Source organism: Cotesia glomerata, linkage group LG3 (genome assembly GCF_020080835.1).
Source record: "Cotesia glomerata isolate CgM1 linkage group LG3, MPM_Cglom_v2.3, whole genome shotgun sequence".
Lineage (NCBI taxonomy): Eukaryota > Metazoa > Arthropoda > Insecta > Hymenoptera > Braconidae > Cotesia > Cotesia glomerata.
This window is the reverse complement of record NC_058160.1, coordinates 27,927,371-27,948,130: the sequence shown is the minus strand read 5'-3', so window position 1 is coordinate 27,948,130 and position 20,760 is coordinate 27,927,371. Positions and strand designations below refer to the sequence as shown.

At 33.6% G+C, this 20,760-nt stretch overlaps 1 protein-coding gene across 3 annotated transcripts in view; it reads left to right on the top strand.

Moving 5' to 3' along the window:
• The window catches only part of LOC123261823 (Krueppel-like factor 3), a 252,539-nt gene that overhangs the window by 90,312 nt on the left and 141,467 nt on the right, over positions 1 to 20,760 (top strand). For all 3 annotated transcript variants that reach the window (XM_044723655.1, XM_044723652.1, XM_044723656.1), the window contains one exon: positions 6,309 to 6,398. In XM_044723655.1, the coding sequence (XP_044579590.1) occupies positions 6,309 to 6,398 (90 nt within the window). The remainder of the gene's footprint in view (positions 1 to 6,308; positions 6,399 to 20,760) is intronic.

Below are 20,760 nucleotides of genomic sequence, written 5' to 3'. Positions count from 1 at the left end.
AATAAAATTGTCTCTCAGTGTAGTTGAATTAACTAAATGTGACGCTAAAATAATGATATGGATCGTCATTTTGATGATCCGCTGTATAGCTGAATTGGCTATACAGCGTATATCTCTAAAAAAAATGACTATACGGCGTATAGTCAGAATGACGATACATATCTTTATTCTAACGATATTTTTTTCTCCGTGTAACAAATATTTTTAACTATAAAATCCTTCTATCATTGTAATTTTTTCATCGGTGTATTAATCACATATTCGTTAATAACTCACTTCTAAATATAAGCATCAACAGTTCTAAAAAAGAATCCATTTATTAGCATCGCAACCATATTAGAGAGTAGAGAGCCGAGATAAACTTATTTTCTTTTAAACCTTACAATATTTAAATTATTTCTTTATTCACGCGTAAGATTTATTACGTGTGAAAAATAACCCCCGAGTATTAAGTAAAAGCGTTGTTATTGAGATCCAGTCCCTCTCATTACCAATTAGGTAAATCACGCGAATCATTTATCCAACAAATTTCATTGGCCTTACTGATAATGATGATGACTATAATGATGATGGATATATACCCGTACTGCCTACATATCCTCGGATAGATAGATAGATAGGCAGATAGATACATCCAAACTAACTGCTTACAATTTTAAACTGGAAAGTTGACGATACCGCTCATCAGTGGTAAAGTCACAGGTCATACGACAAGTCACGATCACGCATGTGTGCCAGCGCCTTGTCTTACTGTTGATGATGATGACTATGATGACTATGATGATGATGAGTAAAAATACGAAGACCAATTTTACCATGCTCTCACCTAATCTTGTATCAAAAAAATCTCCAGCTTTGAGAATGCAAATCACTAACATAAAAATAATCTACCAGAAGATTAAGATTACTTACACTGCATTAGCGTACGAGTCACTTCAGACTCAAGACTCCAGTGGGAAAGAAGCTAACCTGTTACTTGGCTCGTCAATAAGCCTTAAATGAATAATAAATAAAATATCACTTACTCTAGCCATAACTTACTGGCACAACTTACAGCGCCTTCGTCTTATATCACCTTACAGAAATTAAAGAACAGCCCTGTATTTTCCCATTGCTGTAATCCAGGAACATTAAAGATCTAAGAGACATATAATAACAAGAGACCGAGCAGAGACAAGAGACAGGTTTAGGGGTCTGTTTACCGTGTAGTATGACTCCATCCGGTAATTTAATGCCTCTATGCTGAACCCTAGACCGCCACACACGAGGGTTCAGGAGTGTACTTTGACAACGGCTGAAGGATGTTACTCCTTATTTTCTTTCCTCTAAGTAGTTGCAACAACTTGCAATCCATTCATTCATTTTCATCCACACCACGATTATCCAGACTTTCCTACATGTCTAATCTCCCTACATACGTTCAACATTTAACATTGAACATCATTCAGACTCGGCTTTTTTAACCCTTCCACCTCGCAAACAACGAATCCTACTTTATGCCAAGAAAAAACACTCTACAATTAAACCAAGATGAAACTCAGTTCATGTTCATTATTTATGTTCGCCTCCAAGGAAATGTTCTTACGCTTAGGTCTTATGCTAAGTACCCAACTCACCTGGTCTTCATTAGGTTGATTAAAAAGTGCTGTTAATAGCCGAGAAATTTAACTTAAAACAAGCACACTTAGAACTCGTGCAATACTTTGGCATTTGAGATCACGTTCGTAAATAATTACCGTATTACAATCCTGATGAAGATGAGATGAGATCCGTGAATTGGATTTACCATTGCACTTGGTTCTTTCTGGTTATGCATCCACTTGCTCAGAATAGATTGATAATAATGATAATGATGATGATGAACATTTTGATGATTGTGTTGGTATATAGAACAGTCTGCGTTAGTGCAGTACTTTAGATACACAGACGCCCGATTTGCACGATGTACCCGCGCCTCTCACGTGTAATCTAATATGTAACCAAGAACACGTGCCATGCTTGTTACATGATTTACCCGATTGCAGCCGCGAACACGGATTATAATTCATAGAACGGTTGCCAGCGTCTCGGCGCCGTTTCTCATCTTTCTCTTTCTTATTTTGCATATGACTCTACAGAATTTTGATTAAATTAAATTTTATTCAATTAGACGAGACCGAATAGGAGAGAAGTAATAACGCTAGACTACTTTCACTGCCTATTTTTACAATCATATTTTGTATTTATATTTGTATTTTTACACTGATAGAAGGATTTAGTACGGAGTACTAAACTGATTTAGTAACAAAATTTTTATTCATTTATTTGGGAGAAACAAATATTTTGTACCCATCAATATTATTTGTTACAGTTTAATAAATGATTTTTTTATATGAACAAAGCCTTATTACATGGAAATATATATTTAGTTCCACCTAATAATATTTAGTAACAAGTACTAAATATTTCTTTGGCAAGTATTGTCGGTAGACGGCTATGCTTTAATTCCAATGTTTATGCGATACATAACCTATTCACTAACTTAGAATATTTTATTCAGCTCGATTTTGGGAGATTTATAAAACCTTTAAAAACACACATACTCCCAATAAATGTCTTCTATTTATGTCTTTTCTCAGTGGAGTTTAGTTTACATTTTTTAATTTGTCTATTATTAGTATGTTAAAAACTTGTTTAATTTTAAATTTTATAAATGTCTCAAACAAAAAAATATAATTTAATGAGATTCTTTTCTTTATAATACCTTATATTTTTACTTAAAATTATTTATTTGAATTATTTTTATTTATTTTAAGTTAAAAAGTTAGGTTACACGCTGAAATTAGTTAAAAAATTAATTTCTTTGATACCAATAAACGATTTATTGAGTACCAATAAATCATTTGTTAAATACTACTAAATATTTATTTGGTGGAACTAAATGGGCTTTAATAAATGATTTAGTACCTATTACTAAATATTTGGTAATGAAAGGTTTGTTACTAAATCATTTAGTATCTGTTACTAAATCTTATTAAATAGAACTAAATCCTTCTATCAGTGTATGATAGAGCCTCGGTAAGCAAAAGTTCAAAGAAAATGTTGAAAAATTTGAGTTTTATCTAATACAGAAAAGTTGGTGCATAAATCATGTGCTCTAATCATAATTACAAGTACGATAATCAACTCACAATCTTGATCATTGATCATTGGAGCTAATTAATATATCAAGAAATAATTGAGTGTTTGCATAAAGAATAATGAATGATACTGGAAAAGGAATTAAAAGAGAGCAATGGATAATTGAGTATTAACATTACACACGTATTATATTGCTAGATACTGTTGCGGGAGGCATTACCAAAGGGCGAGGCTTGCGTACCGCGGTAGCGTCTGACAACACAACTACACTCTCTACTCTCTACTATCCACTCTTTTATTCTTCTGCACTCAACTCGTTTGTGTTATATATTATATACATTTTATACTTACACCAGTGTTTACCTGCACACCTACATGAATCTGGGGAAATGAGAGTGTATCTACATAAGCGGGTACATAACACGTAGGTCGATAATAATGCCCCCATAAATCAGCATTGCCATTGTATTGTGCTCGGGAATACGTCTCAACCGCGGTGGTCCCGCAGAGTCCGAATGTGTCAAGGCAATTACTGATAAATAATTCCCGTGGTTGTAATTTATATAGAAAGGAGGGGGAGCGGAAAAATGAGTCTCTTGAGCAAATGATAACGTCAAATTTTTTTTTTTTTTAGAAACTTCTATTCTGAATTTAGCGATTCATGAAGATTTTTTTTTCGAGTGCGAGGAAAAATTGTTGTATTGTAAATTTTTATTAACTTTGTATCTTGATATGAATAATAATTATTTTTTATCATAAATATATTAATTGCTTTAATTTATCACAATAAATTTTTTGAATTTTTGAATAAATATTATTATCAAAAATCTTTTGATAAAAAAAAAGTAAACTCAACTTTTACGTACAAAATTTCAATTTTTTTTCTTAAATACTCTGTATTATTTCAAAATTATCCAAAATAATTTTCTATTTTATAGTTTGGCTTGCTATTGATAAACATTAATTTTTTTTTTATTTTTTTAAACTATAAAAACTCCCATTGAAATTTAAATTTCCAGCCACACCTTAAAGAATCTCAACCTCCAATATTTTCCGTTAAATACCATCTTTCTCTGAAACAACTTAAAACGATCGAGTTGATTCCTTGACTGCGCCCTATAATTTAGCCAAATATAATTGTCAGTGATTTTTATTAGAAAGCGAGGCTTGGTCGCCTCAATAAAATTCCCATGGAATACTTTAGTGTCACGACTGTGTCATATGGATATTACTCTAACAAAACCGGATTTGCTATCAACATCATCGTATTATATTACATGGAGCATAAAAATAAATAAATAAATAAGTACTATACATATGTACATAATATCCTATGTATATACATATATATAGATAGACAGATATAAACATGTGCAATGCGAGCAACCGATGTTACGCTTATACTTTCGCTAGATTTCTCCTATTTTCCGTAATACCGAGATTGCATTTTAAATGGAATCCGCCAGATTTGGAATTGAGCAGTATTAATGTAGCTTATATATATACATATATATTGTATATTATATATATTATATGTGAGCCTCTGGGTGATTTGAGGACGTGGGCAACTTTACTGCTCAGACATGACAATAATATTCGCTAAAAAGATTAGTATTAATATTAGTATTAGTAACTCTGCGATCACGTCTTGAGTCAAATATCTGAGGAGTGCTTTTGGTTTATTATTCTCAATATAATAATGAAATTATTGAAATTATCCGTGAATAATGCGGTATTCTATAAGTTTTACTCAGCACTAGAGTGTCCGCGATAAGGAAACGAGGAAGTAATTAGTCTACGTAAATATATGCAGAGATAGATCTATTTAAAAGTAATAACTTATTAGATATTAATATCAACGCCCGGATTCTCACGGTTTGGTAAAAAGAGCTGGATATTTGATTGCTCTGAGTAACAAAGCCAGCGGTAACAGTTATTTGAATTTTAATTGTAATGATGAGGAAAATAATTTATTTAATGACGTCTATAATTTAAAATATCTCTGGAAGAAAGAGGTTCATGAAAAATATTATAGCTAAAGCGTTCTAATCGATATTCCAACGCTTTTGTGAACGTAATTTGCTGAGGCAAGTACCACTCGCGTCTGTCGTAAACAGCTTGAGAGCAATCATAAAAACATGACTATGAAAATGATTTGTAGCTCGGCAATGTTTTACGTTTTGTAAAATTAAACCTTCAGAATACAGATACAATAATGGTTAGAGTTATAGTTATAGTTATAGTTTCGACGATAAGACACTATAAGAGTGTGTTGGTGAGTCAAGTGTGAGTCGAGCTGCAAAATAACAATAAGGAACTCGAAATTTACTATCTATCTGTTTTTAATATTTTATAAACTCAAAAAAATTTTTTTGTAACCCAAACTTTAGACAAATTATTTATGTTATTTAATTAAGACGTTAAATTAATAAAATAATTTTATTATTGTAGCATTTAGTTTGTTGAAGTAATTAAAATGTTTCAAAGGGATAACAAATATTTTATTTTTGGTTTAACTAAAAACATTTTTTATTTTAACAAAATCATTTTAATGATATCTTAATATGTGATTTAAATTTTAGAATAATTGATGTTAGGTTTTTTTTTTTTTCTTTAATTAAAAGGTTTCGTTAAAAGACCATGGAACTTGGTAGTTAAAAAAAAAAAAATTAGTAAAATTACCCACAATTATAAGAGATTGATGCTAGATGCTTGGGTTTTCCAGGTGGTCCTTTTATGGAGAAGAGTTCATGTAATTAAATTATTATTATAATTTTGTCTCAAAAGATTGTTCGTGTGTTAGTAGTGTCGCTAGTCGCTGGCATGTAATTGTTTTAACGTTTTAATAACTACGCTCGCGTGCTCACCGTTCACCGCTCGCCGGAGTGCAATAAAGGAGAAAATTAACCAACGGATTATTATTTTATTGTTCAGACTATCTTGGGTGTTTCAAGCGCGAGTGCATGTACGGCTTACTCGGCTGACACAGTAAAGCGCGACTATTTCCCGTTGACACCGTGCCAAGATGCGATCTTAATTATTCCGCGTGACAACTCTCCGACGTCAGCTGGAAGTACAAGTTTGTGGTCACGACACATCCGACACTTTTACTTGTACTTTCTTATTATATTTTATTTGGTTTGATCTTGAATCATCGGTCAATAAGAATTTTTTGAATTTTGTTACAGGAGGAGAACGAGCTCTCGAGCAAGCGGTGGGCCAGTGCGCCCCGCCGCCCAGACAGCCCCTGCGTTCTGGGGGCTCCAACGTCTAGGGAGGTGAGTACATTCATTATTATTATTATATCATTGAAGTCATACTTTGGGATGAATAATTTCTCAATTTAATTTTTTTAATAAATTCTAAATTGTAATTACGGTTAAAAAATGAGACTTTAATTGTAAATTGTAAATTTACAATTTTTTCAATCAAAATAACAAATTTCAATATAATTAACTTTTAATCAAATTATTGGCTAATAGACGAGAAAATTAATGATGAAATTTTTTGTAGAAAATTTACTTTCCTACAAAAAAAGTCTCATAATTTTTCCAAATCTCAGAAATTTTGTCTAAAAATTTCAATTCTAAACCCTTGTTCTAAAATTTCTCCAAAAAAAAGAAAACAAAAATCTCAACTTAACAAATTCTGTTTAATACAAGAATATGGCGATCACAAGCTATCAAATCACCTTGATAATCTTCCATTACATCGATTACCGTCAGGTTTTTCTGATGTTATGTCAGAAGTTAGCAAAAAACATCAATAACCGCGTCTTCACGCCCGAGAACGATAAACCGGAGTTAAGTTAAGTCTTAAGTTTATAAGTTTGCCCGGGAAGGAAACTGGACGATGTCACGGCGTACGTGATGGCACCCGAATCACAGTAACGGGTAGCTTGTATGGTCCTGAGCCACAATTACCGAGCTGACAGATTAAGGACTAGACGTACAGATCGAGTAGCTCCGGTATCGGTAATAGCGAGAAAAAGGTTACTGGTATTGAGCGTGTCGTCACGTTCCGCCGTTCCAAGTTCCTCAGGGTACAAGTGGAGAAGAGAAGAGAAGAGAAGAGAATCAACAGAAGAGCAATTAACTGGCGACACCTGGATCTAAGGCGAGGTGTCGATTTATAAAATGGTAAACAACGAGTGTGTGTTTAACAGCGGACATTCTTCAGCTAAACACACCACTTCACTCCATTCTTATTGTTATTCTTATTCCTATTCGTAGTTTCAACTGATGTGTCCTCATCACGATTTATCGAGCATACAAACGTTCTTCCTACGACAAGTAATCCATTATAACACACACTTAGATAGAGATATATTATGAATAGACCGCGGCTCTGACGCTAAGGTGGTTCAATATAAAAAACCGAATCCCGCAGAAATCCAAAGAATTGTCTAAAGCAACGTTCAAGATGATTTATCTGAGGTCACCGGCGTACTCGCGTGACTCCACCTACAGACAAAGGCGACGTTGGAATACGCGCCGTATGATGGGTGTGACTCGGCATTCTTTATGGATATTACTCACCAAGAGTAAGAGCTCCAAAGAACACCAAGGAATACGAGAGTTACCTTCGAGAGCTCGGTTTTGTATTCTCCACCAGACGAGCTGTTATTTACAAAACTCTTCTTTTCTTTTATTGGATCTTTGATGTTTTGATTTTAATTCCCATCTAGTATTTTAAGGTACCGTGACATTTCAGCCCTCGACAAAACGTCCCCCGACAAAATACACAGAGGACAAAATATTCCACGGACAAATGCCCCCCGACAAAATATCCTCTGACAAAATATTCCATGTTAAAAGGGCGCAACACGATTACCTGTGTTGGTCTAATGTGGAATAAAAATACATAAAAACTATGTTAAAAGGGCGCAACATGATTACCCGCGTTTATAATGGCCTATTACTAAGTAAACATACACAAAAACCGTGGTAAAAGGGCGCAACACGATTACCCGCATCTGTGTTGGTCAACTATCGAATAAACACACACAAAATCCATGATAAAAGGGCACAAAACAGTTACAAGCTTGTGTGTTGGTCTTTAGATCGAATTTCATTCGGTTTAAACGTCATAAGGATCAAATTTCGGAGATCTATTGTCGCGAATCAATTGTATTCTGATTATTAGTAACCATTCTCTTTTCTCTTCCTTGGCTATTTCTACCGAGTAAAAAAAATTATCAGTACAAAAAGGGTTATTTTGTCGGGGATATTTTGTCCGAAGGATATTTTATCGAGGATATTTTTTCGGGGGCTGAAATGTCGCGGAATCATATTTTAATGCTCTAACTAACATTCTGGTCACTTTAACATGTATGTCCTCAAAAAGTCCAAAATTCATCTTGACACACGCAATCAACGAACTGATCAAAGGAAATCCCCATTCTGCAAATTAAATGCTCAAAAGCGGTCTCCGTAATGTTCTGTCCTGACGAAGCTAGGCAAATGTTCTGCTCATTGACATTGACCGTGTCTGGTTAGTATGATCGGATCCTGTCGTATCCCAGGCTTCGTCAGCCGGACAGAGCTCATGTTGATCAGCACAGCAGGGAAAAACATCCCACCGGCTTAGGGGAGCATCACCAATCGATGCATACAGGAGTCAATTTATATCCTAACAGCTATTGCTTGGTGGCTCTACTCAGTGGTTAGGTATACAGTATAAACAGTAGTGGGAATGCCGTTACACGTATACCGTAGACCGTAGACGTACCCGGTCTTCCCACGCCAATTAAACATGACTCATTAACGGCCAGAAGCTAGTCAGGGATCAATGCCTGACCAAGAAGTTGCAGTAATACCCTTCTCGATCGCTTCTGCCAGAAGCAATCGGAACTAATCTCGCTCTCCAGCTCTTCTTATTCTCAGCAGATATATATTCTATTGAATATAGCCTACCGACTGCACTTGTATTTGTATTTATATCTGTATCTGTAGCTGTGTCTGCACTTATGCACATTGTAGGCTACGGCAAACGGCGTTTGCTCCTGTTCACCAGCCCGAGATATTATATCGCCACGTACCACCGACCCTGGCATTCGTATCGCCTCTGTATGCACCGGTCTGCTCGGACAATCTTCAGTCAGGGTGTATCTGCCGTTTCCAAGAAGGAAATGAGGCTAACGCCGGATTATACTTACGCCTCAAGAGTCCCGAGTGACTCAGGTCTGGAGAGAAGGAGGAGAACGCGAATTACAGTGTAACGACCATGAGATTAAAAATAAAAAATAGCCAGAGTTGAGAGCCCTGGGAACACGATCAGGACGCGTCGCTACTACCACTAGCTAGTGAGTAAGTAACCGACCACTTTGTTGCCTAGTGTTGCTTCTTCGACAACTCGCTTTAGAGAGCTATTTCCTTTATTCTTATCGCCGGGCGTCAAAGTTAGGTTTATCCGGCGACGGATCATTCCAGAGCAGTGTCTCATGTTCTGTTGCTCATCAGATTCTGTATTGATTGGGGGTTATACCGAAAGAGACTGTCTGCTTGGTCAGACTTCACTTAGATCGGAAATTTGATTTATTTTGCAGTTTATTTTTTATTCGTGAGAAAATTTTCATGTATAACCATATCAGAACATTTTTTCGTAGATATGCAGACTAATTTCGACGTTCTAATTAACAAATTGTCTAACTCCATTTCAGAGAATCTTCCATTTGTACAACCCTTATTAAGAAATCTAATTTGAAATGATTTAAAATGATTCGAAATACTATATAGATATACAATTAACATGAAGGTAATCATTTCAAATTATCTTTCTGAATCAGGGAAAAAAACAATTAGTTTAAAATTTATTATCACTTCAAAAAATAATCTAATATCTAATAGAGGTATAACATTTTAGTTTGGATCATTCAAATAATTTATAATTAGACTATTGCTACATCAAAATATTAAAAAATCACCCTTTAAAAAATAAGGAGTTAGACCAATTGCTAATTAGACCGTCAATTTGACACTTTTTAGGGTTATAAGTACACTCAAAAGATTTTTTATTTTAACTAAATCATGTTTATAAGTGTAGTCTATCCCTTTGATGGTTGCAATTGATCTCCCCGACCCTCCTAAAACCTAAAGGATGTTATCTGAGACTTTTGCACTGGAATTCCAAGCAGACGGAAGGACAGTGCTAGTCTTCATATTGACAGAATCACGCGATTGAAATCCCTCTTAATTAAAGGCGGAGCGGACCAGAGCCACCGATATTCATCCCGAATGACTTTAGCTAGCTGGAATTAAACTGAGAGTCTGGAATGTCCAATGCCGACTGTCGAATCTCTCCCGACAGAGCCATCCTTGATTCAACCAGTTGTAGGTTGTCGTAGTTTCAGTGTTAGTTTCTCTTCGTAGCTTCGATATCTGGGCAGCTTAACTCTCCCCTGCTAATCTCTGGCGGGTAAGTGGCGAGTAGCTTGGTGCAATGCTGCTGGTTCTGGGATGTCTCAGGTTAATGTTAATGTTTCAACCGATCCCAGTCCCACAGTCTGTCGAAAGATTTACCTTTAACGGACACCCGTTGAGGAACACCGACGGTAAATGGTAAATGCTGGATGGTGGACGCTCTCCCGAGTAGAGCAAGATAGAATAAGGTTGTGACCAACCGGGCAATACCCAATACCAGTACCAGCAATACATAACACAACACAAAACAGCTATAGCTATATATGCTTGTATTTATCAGCAGAGTAGAGAAGCCAAAGAATGAGTCTTGGGGATTCCGCGGCTGCCCAAGAGAATCCGGAGAGACGACGGGCTTGGAATTCCAACTATCGGAAGCAATCGCGAAAATCCACGTGCAATAATTTAACTCTGCTGTTTCCCTTTTCTTTCAACAGACCAAGTGTGTGCTTCCTCATGAGCATATAAGTGTTTCCATGGTTAAGCACTCACACAAACACACATACATATACACATGAAACATTGTACAATCATACATATTTATACATTTACATAAATAGGATTGTGTGCCTGCAGCAGGTTGCTAGAACGACCAAGCCAGTGTTGGTGTCACACCAAGAGAAGACTCTGATTCGATCCATGCACAATACAACTCTGTGAAGGATAAAGAATACACAAAGACCACGAGGACGAGGACGACGCGTTGGTATTGTTGTTGTTGTTCCCAGTTGCTCGTACCGTTACACAGCGAATAGCTATTGCAATCCGCCGGATTTAAAAATTTCGATCGCGTAAGAAGGAGATAGAGCCGGATATTTATTAAGCCGGGTCCTTTGGGTTAAATCTCTGAAAAGAGACGAGAGAAACAGCAACAGCAGTAAAGCTTCAAGATACCTGCTTGTATTCGCTTCCATCCATAGGCAATAACGCGAATAGCGAATAGCCAATGGAGAATGGGGAATGGAATACACACACGGCGTAACGTGTGGGTGCGTTAGATGGTGATGCACATGTCGGTGATGCACTTTTACATCTTGGGGATCCGTCTTGGGGATCCTTCAACCCTGTGGACCTTTGCTCCTCGAGTACGCGGCGGTTGACCCCTGGGCACGAACGGTACACTCCGGTTCACTATGACCTGTTCGTGTGATTCGTTTGGTGGTATCGTGCTCGTGCTGGTGTTCCTCTCTCTTTCTTGAAGTTTTAATAAAATTTTTCACGCATCCCTCGTGCTTTGATTACACTGCAATTAAGTATCATTACCACGCTGGATCTAAAAATTCGTTACAGCATTACTCGGTTCAGATGAGAAGTTTTTCCGGGTTTGAGTTTGATCTGCTTTCAATCTCAATTTTCATCATTTTCTTTGCTTTTGAAGTTCTTCTACTTCTCAGCAAGTCCATTGAAGATTTCAATAAATTTAGAACGTTTTTTCAAGCTTAGTTTAAAAAAAACGCGCTTAAAAATTCGAGTCACTAAAATAACAATAATTTCGTAAATATTCCTAGTAGAAATGCAAGTTTCTGGCTAGTTTAACTAGACTTAAGCTAGGAACTGGCTAGTATAATATCCAGTAACTGTCTAGTTACTGGCCAGGTTTACTAGAGACCAAATAAAACATAGCGATACTTGTAGGATTTGAGGTTATTTAAAATTAAATGTGGATATGTTTATTACAAATCAAAATTATATTAATAATAATAATAAAAATAGTAATAATAAATGGAAGAATTATAAAATTTTTAATAATTTATCTCGATGACAGTCTAGTGTATTTGTTTTGATTGATGCCCATAATCGTAATTCGGTTATTATGTTGATTTTTTTTATTTTATCTATTTTTTCAAATATATAACAGATTATTTTTATATTGAAATACACAATTGTTTTTAATTATTTACTGTGTTTCTTAATATTTACTAAAAAATTGATCATTTCTACTAGGGTTATTTGAATTTTGAAAAATCTTTATAAATATATATTTTTGATTTTGATGTCTGAATTTGAAAAAATTAGATTTGTAAAATTTTCCAAGCTAGAATAATACCCTTTACATTAACAACTACGCAAGCAGCGATTATAAGTAAGAGAGATTAAAAAGTGTCGGTAAAAAAGCGTAAGACTGGTCATAGGGCGTGCGCCTACTCCGACGCAGACACGTTGTCGTTCCCGTTATCGCACGGTGCTGATCGCGATACGCTCGTGGCGGCATCACCTTCTTATTCTTGTTCGGGTTGGCATGGGGGAATATTCCCAAGATGGTAGTGACCGCCGCATCTGCCGATGTCGTCGATCGATACCTACTTTTCTATAGACGATAGACGCTAGACGATAGATGTACTTTTCTATACTTGTATTTATATAAGCTATAAGTGCATAATACATATGGGCCGAACTTCGCCTGAGGTGGTTAAGGTGGTTGTTATATACCGGCAATGCCTATAAAAAATAATAGGTTATAGGTAAACGTACCAAAGAAATATAAATGTTTGTCTGTTTGAATGCAAGAGGCGGCTGGAGACCGCGATACACAATAGATATAAAACGTCACTCGCCCACGCACGGTCACACTGTTGCCATCAGCTAAAACCCAAGACCTAAGAGTAAGATTCAAGACATAAGACTTATTGTAAATTCTACTGCTCGAAGAAACAAAGAACTCTGCATCAATGGATTATCAATAACTCACAGATGGGTATTGCCGATTTAGAGCGATCGGTTTTACGATGAGCAAGGTGCGGAGATCTATTCATTTATTATTGCGTTATTGAATGTTATTGTGAACATTTTTTTGCACTGTTAATATTTTTTTTGGTTAATTTTAAATACTTAATCATTTTTTTTTTATTTTATTTAAAATATTTTTAAAAAACTTAATCAATTATTTTTTTACGACTCATTTTTCTTTAAAGTAAATTTCTTTTTTTCCCTTTATCTTTATTAATTAGCAATACATTATATTTTTTATCAAAAATTAAATGAGTCTTATAAGTCATGGACTTTCAGATTTTCCAAAAATTTATTTTTAATTTATACACTGAAAAAAAATTAACTTAATTCAAGAGGAAAATTGTTGAACCAAGAAAATAATTTTAAAGAGGGTAATTCTCTAGAATCAAGACAAAAAATTCTTGAATCAAGTAAAATTTCCTTAAATCAAATCAAAATTTCTTAGTTTAAGAATTTTTTTACTCGAATCAAAAAATGAAGTTCTTCAAAATTATACACTGAAAAAAAAATTAACTTGATTCAAGAGAAAAATTCTTCAACCAAGAATATAATTTTGAAGAGGGTAATTGTCTTGATTCAAGACGAAAAATTCTTGAATCAAGTAAAATTTCCTTAAATCAAGAATTGTTCTACTCAAATCAAGAATATTAAGTTCTTCAAAATTATATACTTGATTCAAGAACCTTTTTTTTTCTGTGAACATTTGAAATTTTTTTTCATAAATTTTCTTTATATTAATGAACTAATTCTTTCCGTCAAATAACCACCCCATTAATTAAAACCCAAAAGTACAAAAAATTAAGCAACCTTTCTCTCCCTCGAGAATGCTTATTGAAATATGACCAACAAGTATGCAGAATGTGCTGTGCTTACCGCTGGAATTCGGTGTATTCCCAGACGTGCCTTCCAACGAAATAATTACTGCTTACAGCTCATTACATTAAATTAGCGTGTCATAAAGAGTAAATGAGACAAGATGTGTACAAACATGATGTTACTTTAAAGTGACATTTTAACAACGAATTGTCTGCGTTAGTTAGACTTAGAGTATTGCCGACGTATAAGTCTCTAGCCTCAACTGTCTTATATTATTACATTATTGTCTTTGCATTGTTCACACTCGAATGATGTATCTCAACGCCTCCAGCGAGATCGCGTGTGATTCCCACAATAGGTGCCCTCACCGGATTTTTCCCTCACGGCAAATGTTCGCGAATTTACATTTATTTCGCACGATCGTTACTCTGGAAGGTGTGGCAGGCACTCATTCACCACTTAACCGAGCACCTCATCCAGCGCTTCTTATAATATAACTACCTCCACGAGCTGAGGACTCCGGTAGACTCTGCTCGTTCTCTTCAGATCTCAAATGCAATTGCGAGGGTAGAAATATAATAAATAAACTGACAATGAGAATAAAAACTCAGCAAAGAAACAAACAAACAGCAGACAGAAAGACAGACAGACAGACTTAGTAACAACTGAGACTGAGAAGAGTCGAGTACCCGGTTTCGATTGTTTCCTCAAGAATTACCGGCGCGACATAACCAGACGAAGGCGTTGATCTCGTGTCTATTCACACGCAGCCCACGACACATTTCTGATTCGTGTTTCTTTGGGATTCCTTGTTCATGCTCTTGCTCATGATAATCCTCAGGTTTCTCATGCTCATGATTATTATTCTTGTTAAAATAAACAACTAATTATTAAATCACTTGTAAGAATTTTCGATTTGCTTACAAATACCCGGCATGAGAGTTTGTATAGTTTTGCTGTTATAGAGTTTTAAATGGAACATGGAAAAAATAAAGTCAAGTAGAATAGAATAGAATGTAAATAAATAAATAAATAAAGTATAATTTTTAACCGCAAAACGTGCCGAGTCAGGTGTTTGCAGCGAGCGACCAGAAAGATGTAACATCTGCCATTTGTCTTGCGTATACCGTTCAAAGTATTGAGTGTGGATCTTAAATGGGAAGAATCTCTTCTAATACTTGGCGCTTTTACTTTAGATGTGTCTTTATATTACTTGTTGCGTCGATGGCTATACACACTCACATATGCTACATGCTACACGGTATTATGGGATTACATTATTGTGCTGCAAGTACAGACCAGCTCGTGCTACTTTAATCGATTTTTATGAGCCTACGATTGCCGATAAAAAATACCGGTGAATTTAATAAAATTGCATGTTCCGTTATTTTCTGAATTACGTATTTTATTGCTTTCTCATTGGTTTAAATTGTTCAATATGGTTAGATGTGAGCTTTTGAAAAAATTGTGATGCTAGATATGTATTAGAAATGGGTAAAAATACATACGTGAAAAATTTATGACAAAATTGAATGTTTTATTTTTTTTGATATTGAAGAATTTATGTTTAAAAATATGTTAAAAATTATATATAGATATATTAGGCAAGATTTGCACATTAAATTTCTTGAAATCGCTAATTTTGAACATAGACTAAATCAGAAAATTTTTTTATTCATTTTCTGGAGTAAAATTTCCGTAATTTGGCTCTGATGTTCAAATTTATGTACAGATAATCCTTAAAAAGTAAAACTTAATAAATTTGGAACGTACAAAAATGTAAAAATTTGAAAATAATATTAAAATATTATTTGAAAATTATTTTTCAAACATTAACTTAAATTTGAAGTTACTAAAAATAGTTCTTTTACTCTATTGAATATTTATCAAGCTTTAAAAATATAATAATAATAATTAACCAGTCAATTTTGACTATTTTAGGAACAATTTAATTAATGTAACATAAATTACTCTAAATATATTTAATTATTTGATATTTTTAGAAATAACGCTGACAAGTTAGAAAATTTAACATTCAAAAATTTTGTTTTTGTCGAAGGATAAGATTGATTGTTCTATTTATATTAAAATAAAAATGAACAAGAAACAAAATCTCAATATAAATGCAGACAATATTGATGCAGTAGGAACATAAAAGTGTCGAATTGATAAATTGTCTCATGGCGTAATGAGGATCATCAATGTCCTAGCGATCAAGTTACGAAGAACCGTGTTGGTCTCGTATTGGTTAGATCTTGGACTTGGTCTTCTCGAGCGGTGATCGGAGCATAACATGAATACAACGAAACAGCGACAGCAGTGGCGTTAAGTGACAAGCTCGTTCTTAGTTTACCAGATGTTTCAACCGGGCAAACTGTGTGTTTACGAGGCAGGGGGCACTGCTCCATACCTTGAGTACTTGAGAATCTTTCTCAACGCATTACATTACATTACATTTATATTCCTACATGTATAGATGCATGAATGTATGGATGGACATAACAAGTATCGGTATTATATCGGTGTTGGTGATGGTTGATGGTGAATACTCCGGGTACAGTGCAGCAAGACCGATGATAAATCACATGGACTCGCCCAACGCCTGCACCGCCGCCGTCAATTGCTATGTACTCCAACTACAACGAGTTTTCTTTTCTTTGAGCACTATGCCATGAAAAATGCTAGTAAAGATACTCCTCCGAGTACACCACAGCCAACTAGATCGTTCTTATAGATCTATACGACAGCTATCGTCTTAATAGCTCTTCGAGTGGTTGTAAATCTTCGAAAAAATTCAAACAACTTGGATGAATAAAAACAGGATGGAGAAATGTCCAGCGGTAAAATATTACGTACTGCAAAAAATTACAATTACTGATCGCCAATTCTGGTTTTAATTAATTTCAAAAGAACAAACATGTAAAAAAAGAAGAATTTTATTTCAAATTACAATTATTGTTTTTTTTTTTTTTTTTTTTTTTTTTTTATTTGTTTAAAGTCGCATAAACTACTAAGATCATGAGCGACTACGGTAGGGGGTAAACTTTTGAGATTGGAACTCGTTTTTATTTTTTGGGCTGAGCAGAATAATACACTTAAATATTGAAAATATTCATTGGTGTGCGCCGGACTCGAACCCGGTCCAATGCTTTGGTAAGCAAGGGCCGGATCCGATAGGGCTATTGCGCGCCTTATAATTATTGTTTAAAAAATTTTATTTAATCGATTATAAAAAAATAAATATTATTCATGAATTATTTAAAATTTTTTCTTATATTTCCATCAAAATATCACCTATTTATTACTCAGAGTTTTAACATAAGTGTCTACTTGAAGTAATCCAAGAAAATAATTTCCAGAATGAAAAGCAATTGACGTTTGAGCCTTAGATTATTAAATTGTGTAATATATGAAAATGAGGTTCGATTTACGTCAATTATCTTCCTCAGAACCGTCATGCAATTTTATCTCATTTAATTAAATTTGATTCGTTAAACTCTTTAGCACAGACAAATAAAGTATCCGATGTATGCATTATGACTTTGTAACAATTTGCTTGTTGAATCACGACTTAAACCTGTCACCAGTTCGTTAAGCGCTGACGTAATTAGACCGGGAGTAAGTACACAGTATTACGGCTCTTTTTATTCATTTAATAGGATTGTAAAGTTATTTAATAATAATTATTATAATCGTCAGTAATTAATTCAAAAGGCGAAATAAAATTTTATTGGATTTATATTGACCAATAATTGGGAGTAATCAATAATTAGTGGGCTCGTTTGCATATTTACCGGAAAAAAAGAGGGTAATTATTTAAACAAAACTATATTCGTTGTTTCTCGAGTCGTTTTGAAGCTAAAAAAAAATAATAATGACCGATACGATCAACTTTCTCGGCGATTACTTCTTATGATCAATTTAAAACTCTTATTGACTCGCCTGGAAGCTTGACGTCCCTATTTCAAGTTAATGATCATTATTATTCGTATATACGACTGTCAAAATTAAATATCATTAGTATAATAACTTCATACATATATTACGTATAATATAATATATAATATTATATTTATATTTATACTTATAGTCGTATAAAAATTTACAACAACTCAATCAACGCATTCAATTACTTTTCACTATTTCTTTACTTGTCTGTCATCTAATTATGACTAATTATTTTTTATTACTTCTCTCGAGAAGTAAATATTAAATAATAAATATAAATATATTGTATATATTTATTTTATGTAGTACAGAATAAGAACTAAACACTGAAGTACGGTATTGAATAATTATCTAGCCATTAAAGTTATAATTCACTCTATTTTATCTGCGCAAAGATTTCTGCTGCGATAATAACAGATCAATTTAAATAAATTCGCTGATGATCCGCTGATTGAACCGCGGGATTATTTTATGAAAGCTAATGACTCAATAAAAAATTGTATCTTTATTTTTTTTGAGATATTTATGATTATTTTTATTTATTTTGAAACAAAAATGATTGATGGTATTTTTTTCATTTTGGAAATAATGATATTAAAAATTTCTAAAACAATTTTTTTTTAGTAAAAAAAATTCACTTGTCAAAAAAATTATTAACTTGGCCAAAATTTATTGTTGTTTTAAAATAATCCCCATGAAAAAAAAAAATTTATCAATATTTTTGAGCGAAAAATTTTTTTTTCTGTACTCAAGAAATGTTTTTATCTTTTAAATATTTTTATGAACTTTCAAAGATCTTATATCTTAATTTTAAATTAAAATTAAAATTTGAAAAGATCTTATTATTTCTTTAAAAAAATTTTCCACTTAATAAATTTCTTAATTTTTTACTTGTATCAGTTGTATCATAATTGCGATTCTCTGACGGTAACTTTAAGATGTAAATTTGGAACGAAAACTCCCGAAAAAAAAATGAGTGAATAATAAAAATAACCATATACTTGTAAATGGGTGATTTAATGAGACCGTCGGCGTATAATAGAGTTGTTAAATTATTTTTTAATCTTGTCTTATTTATTTTATCGAATGTTGAAGCCGGCTGAAGATCATTAGTACTATCGGTCTGCAGATCTTGTATTTTCTCACTTACAAACTTTTTATTCGTCTCATCCAATTTATTTTAAATGCGATAATTCCGATATTTACTTTTCTCATGCAGTTCAATAACAATTTATTTTATTTATTTATTTATTTTATATAATATAACACAAACTTTTAAGTTTAAGTTCTTTTGATTTTATTTTCGAGTTAAATGACGGTGTGAGAACGATCGGGAGATAAATAACTAAACGATTCTCTCCCGGGCAATTCCTATGATCAAGAATCACTTAATCAATCAGTGCTTTTCAATCGTCTTTTAGTCTGCGGGTAAAATGAAAATAAAGATAAAAGTAATAAAAATAAAAAGTGTTATGGAGTGGTTTAATGCGATATGGTCGGTATGGATCCCTCGACATAATAAACCCGGGTATTACTGACATCGGTGGATATTGAAGGTCCGTCGCTTCCTCATCGATCGCAACCTCGAACCTGGAAAATAATTCTCTCTACTGGCAATACCAGGACTAGTACTAGCACCGGGATTTCCAGGCTTGATTTATTGAACCGATCAAACTCGATCTAGCCGAGGGTTTTCTTGGCATCGCTCGATGCTGACTTGAATCTATCAATGATGAATATTGTAATTTCTCTCTGTGTATTTTCGTAATGGATTATTGATAACTTATATTTATACGTACGTGCCTTTTATTCCTTCCTGCACGTACTTACCGTCTACTAAACCTGAAAAATAATCATTTTAGATTTTTCACGTCATAGCCTCCTTTTATTATTGAATATAACTATGATCTATTGGTTATAATTGCATCTAATCTACAGGAAATATATCACGCGAGCTTTCGATCTCGATAAATTTATTTAATTATACAACCGCCGGTATTAATCTTTCTTTAAATTGCTGACTTCAAATAGAAAAAACTGTCAAATTATTTGAGAGTTTTAAATTGTTTTATTTTTTGTCTAGAAAAATTCAAAAATTTACAATAAATTTTGAAAATAAATTATTGCAATAAATTTTCAATATTTTTTTAGAGTATATAATCTATGTTATTAAGAAAATAAGCAAAATTTTGTGGCCAGTGTATTTATATGATAAAATGGGTTTTTATGGTTAAATTAGGTATTGTTGGAAAAGTTTTGACCTGGAATTGTGCCTTTTCATGGTTTCATATCATGCTTACCAATAGTCAATTTATGATAATAAGTATTTAAGCTGAATTCGAAAATGCTCTATCTCTAGATACATAATTGAGAAATGACATTGAATCTTGTGAACTATTGACATTTTTAAAGATATAAGCTCACCCTCACATTACACTCATTGAGACCTTTCATTTAAGTACCCACATCAATTTTTCATATATTTTATATATTTATATATAATAAATATATGTATATATGAAAAATATATCAAAAATGCATGTGGGTACTCAAATAAAAGCTCTCGATGAGTGTAAAATCGGGATGAGCTTATATCTCTAAAAAAGTCAATAGTTAAGATAGTTCAGTGAAATTTAACAAATATCTTGTAAACTATTGACATTTTTAAAGATATAAGCTCATCCCGACATTACACTCATCAAGACCTTTCATTTGAGTACCCACATCA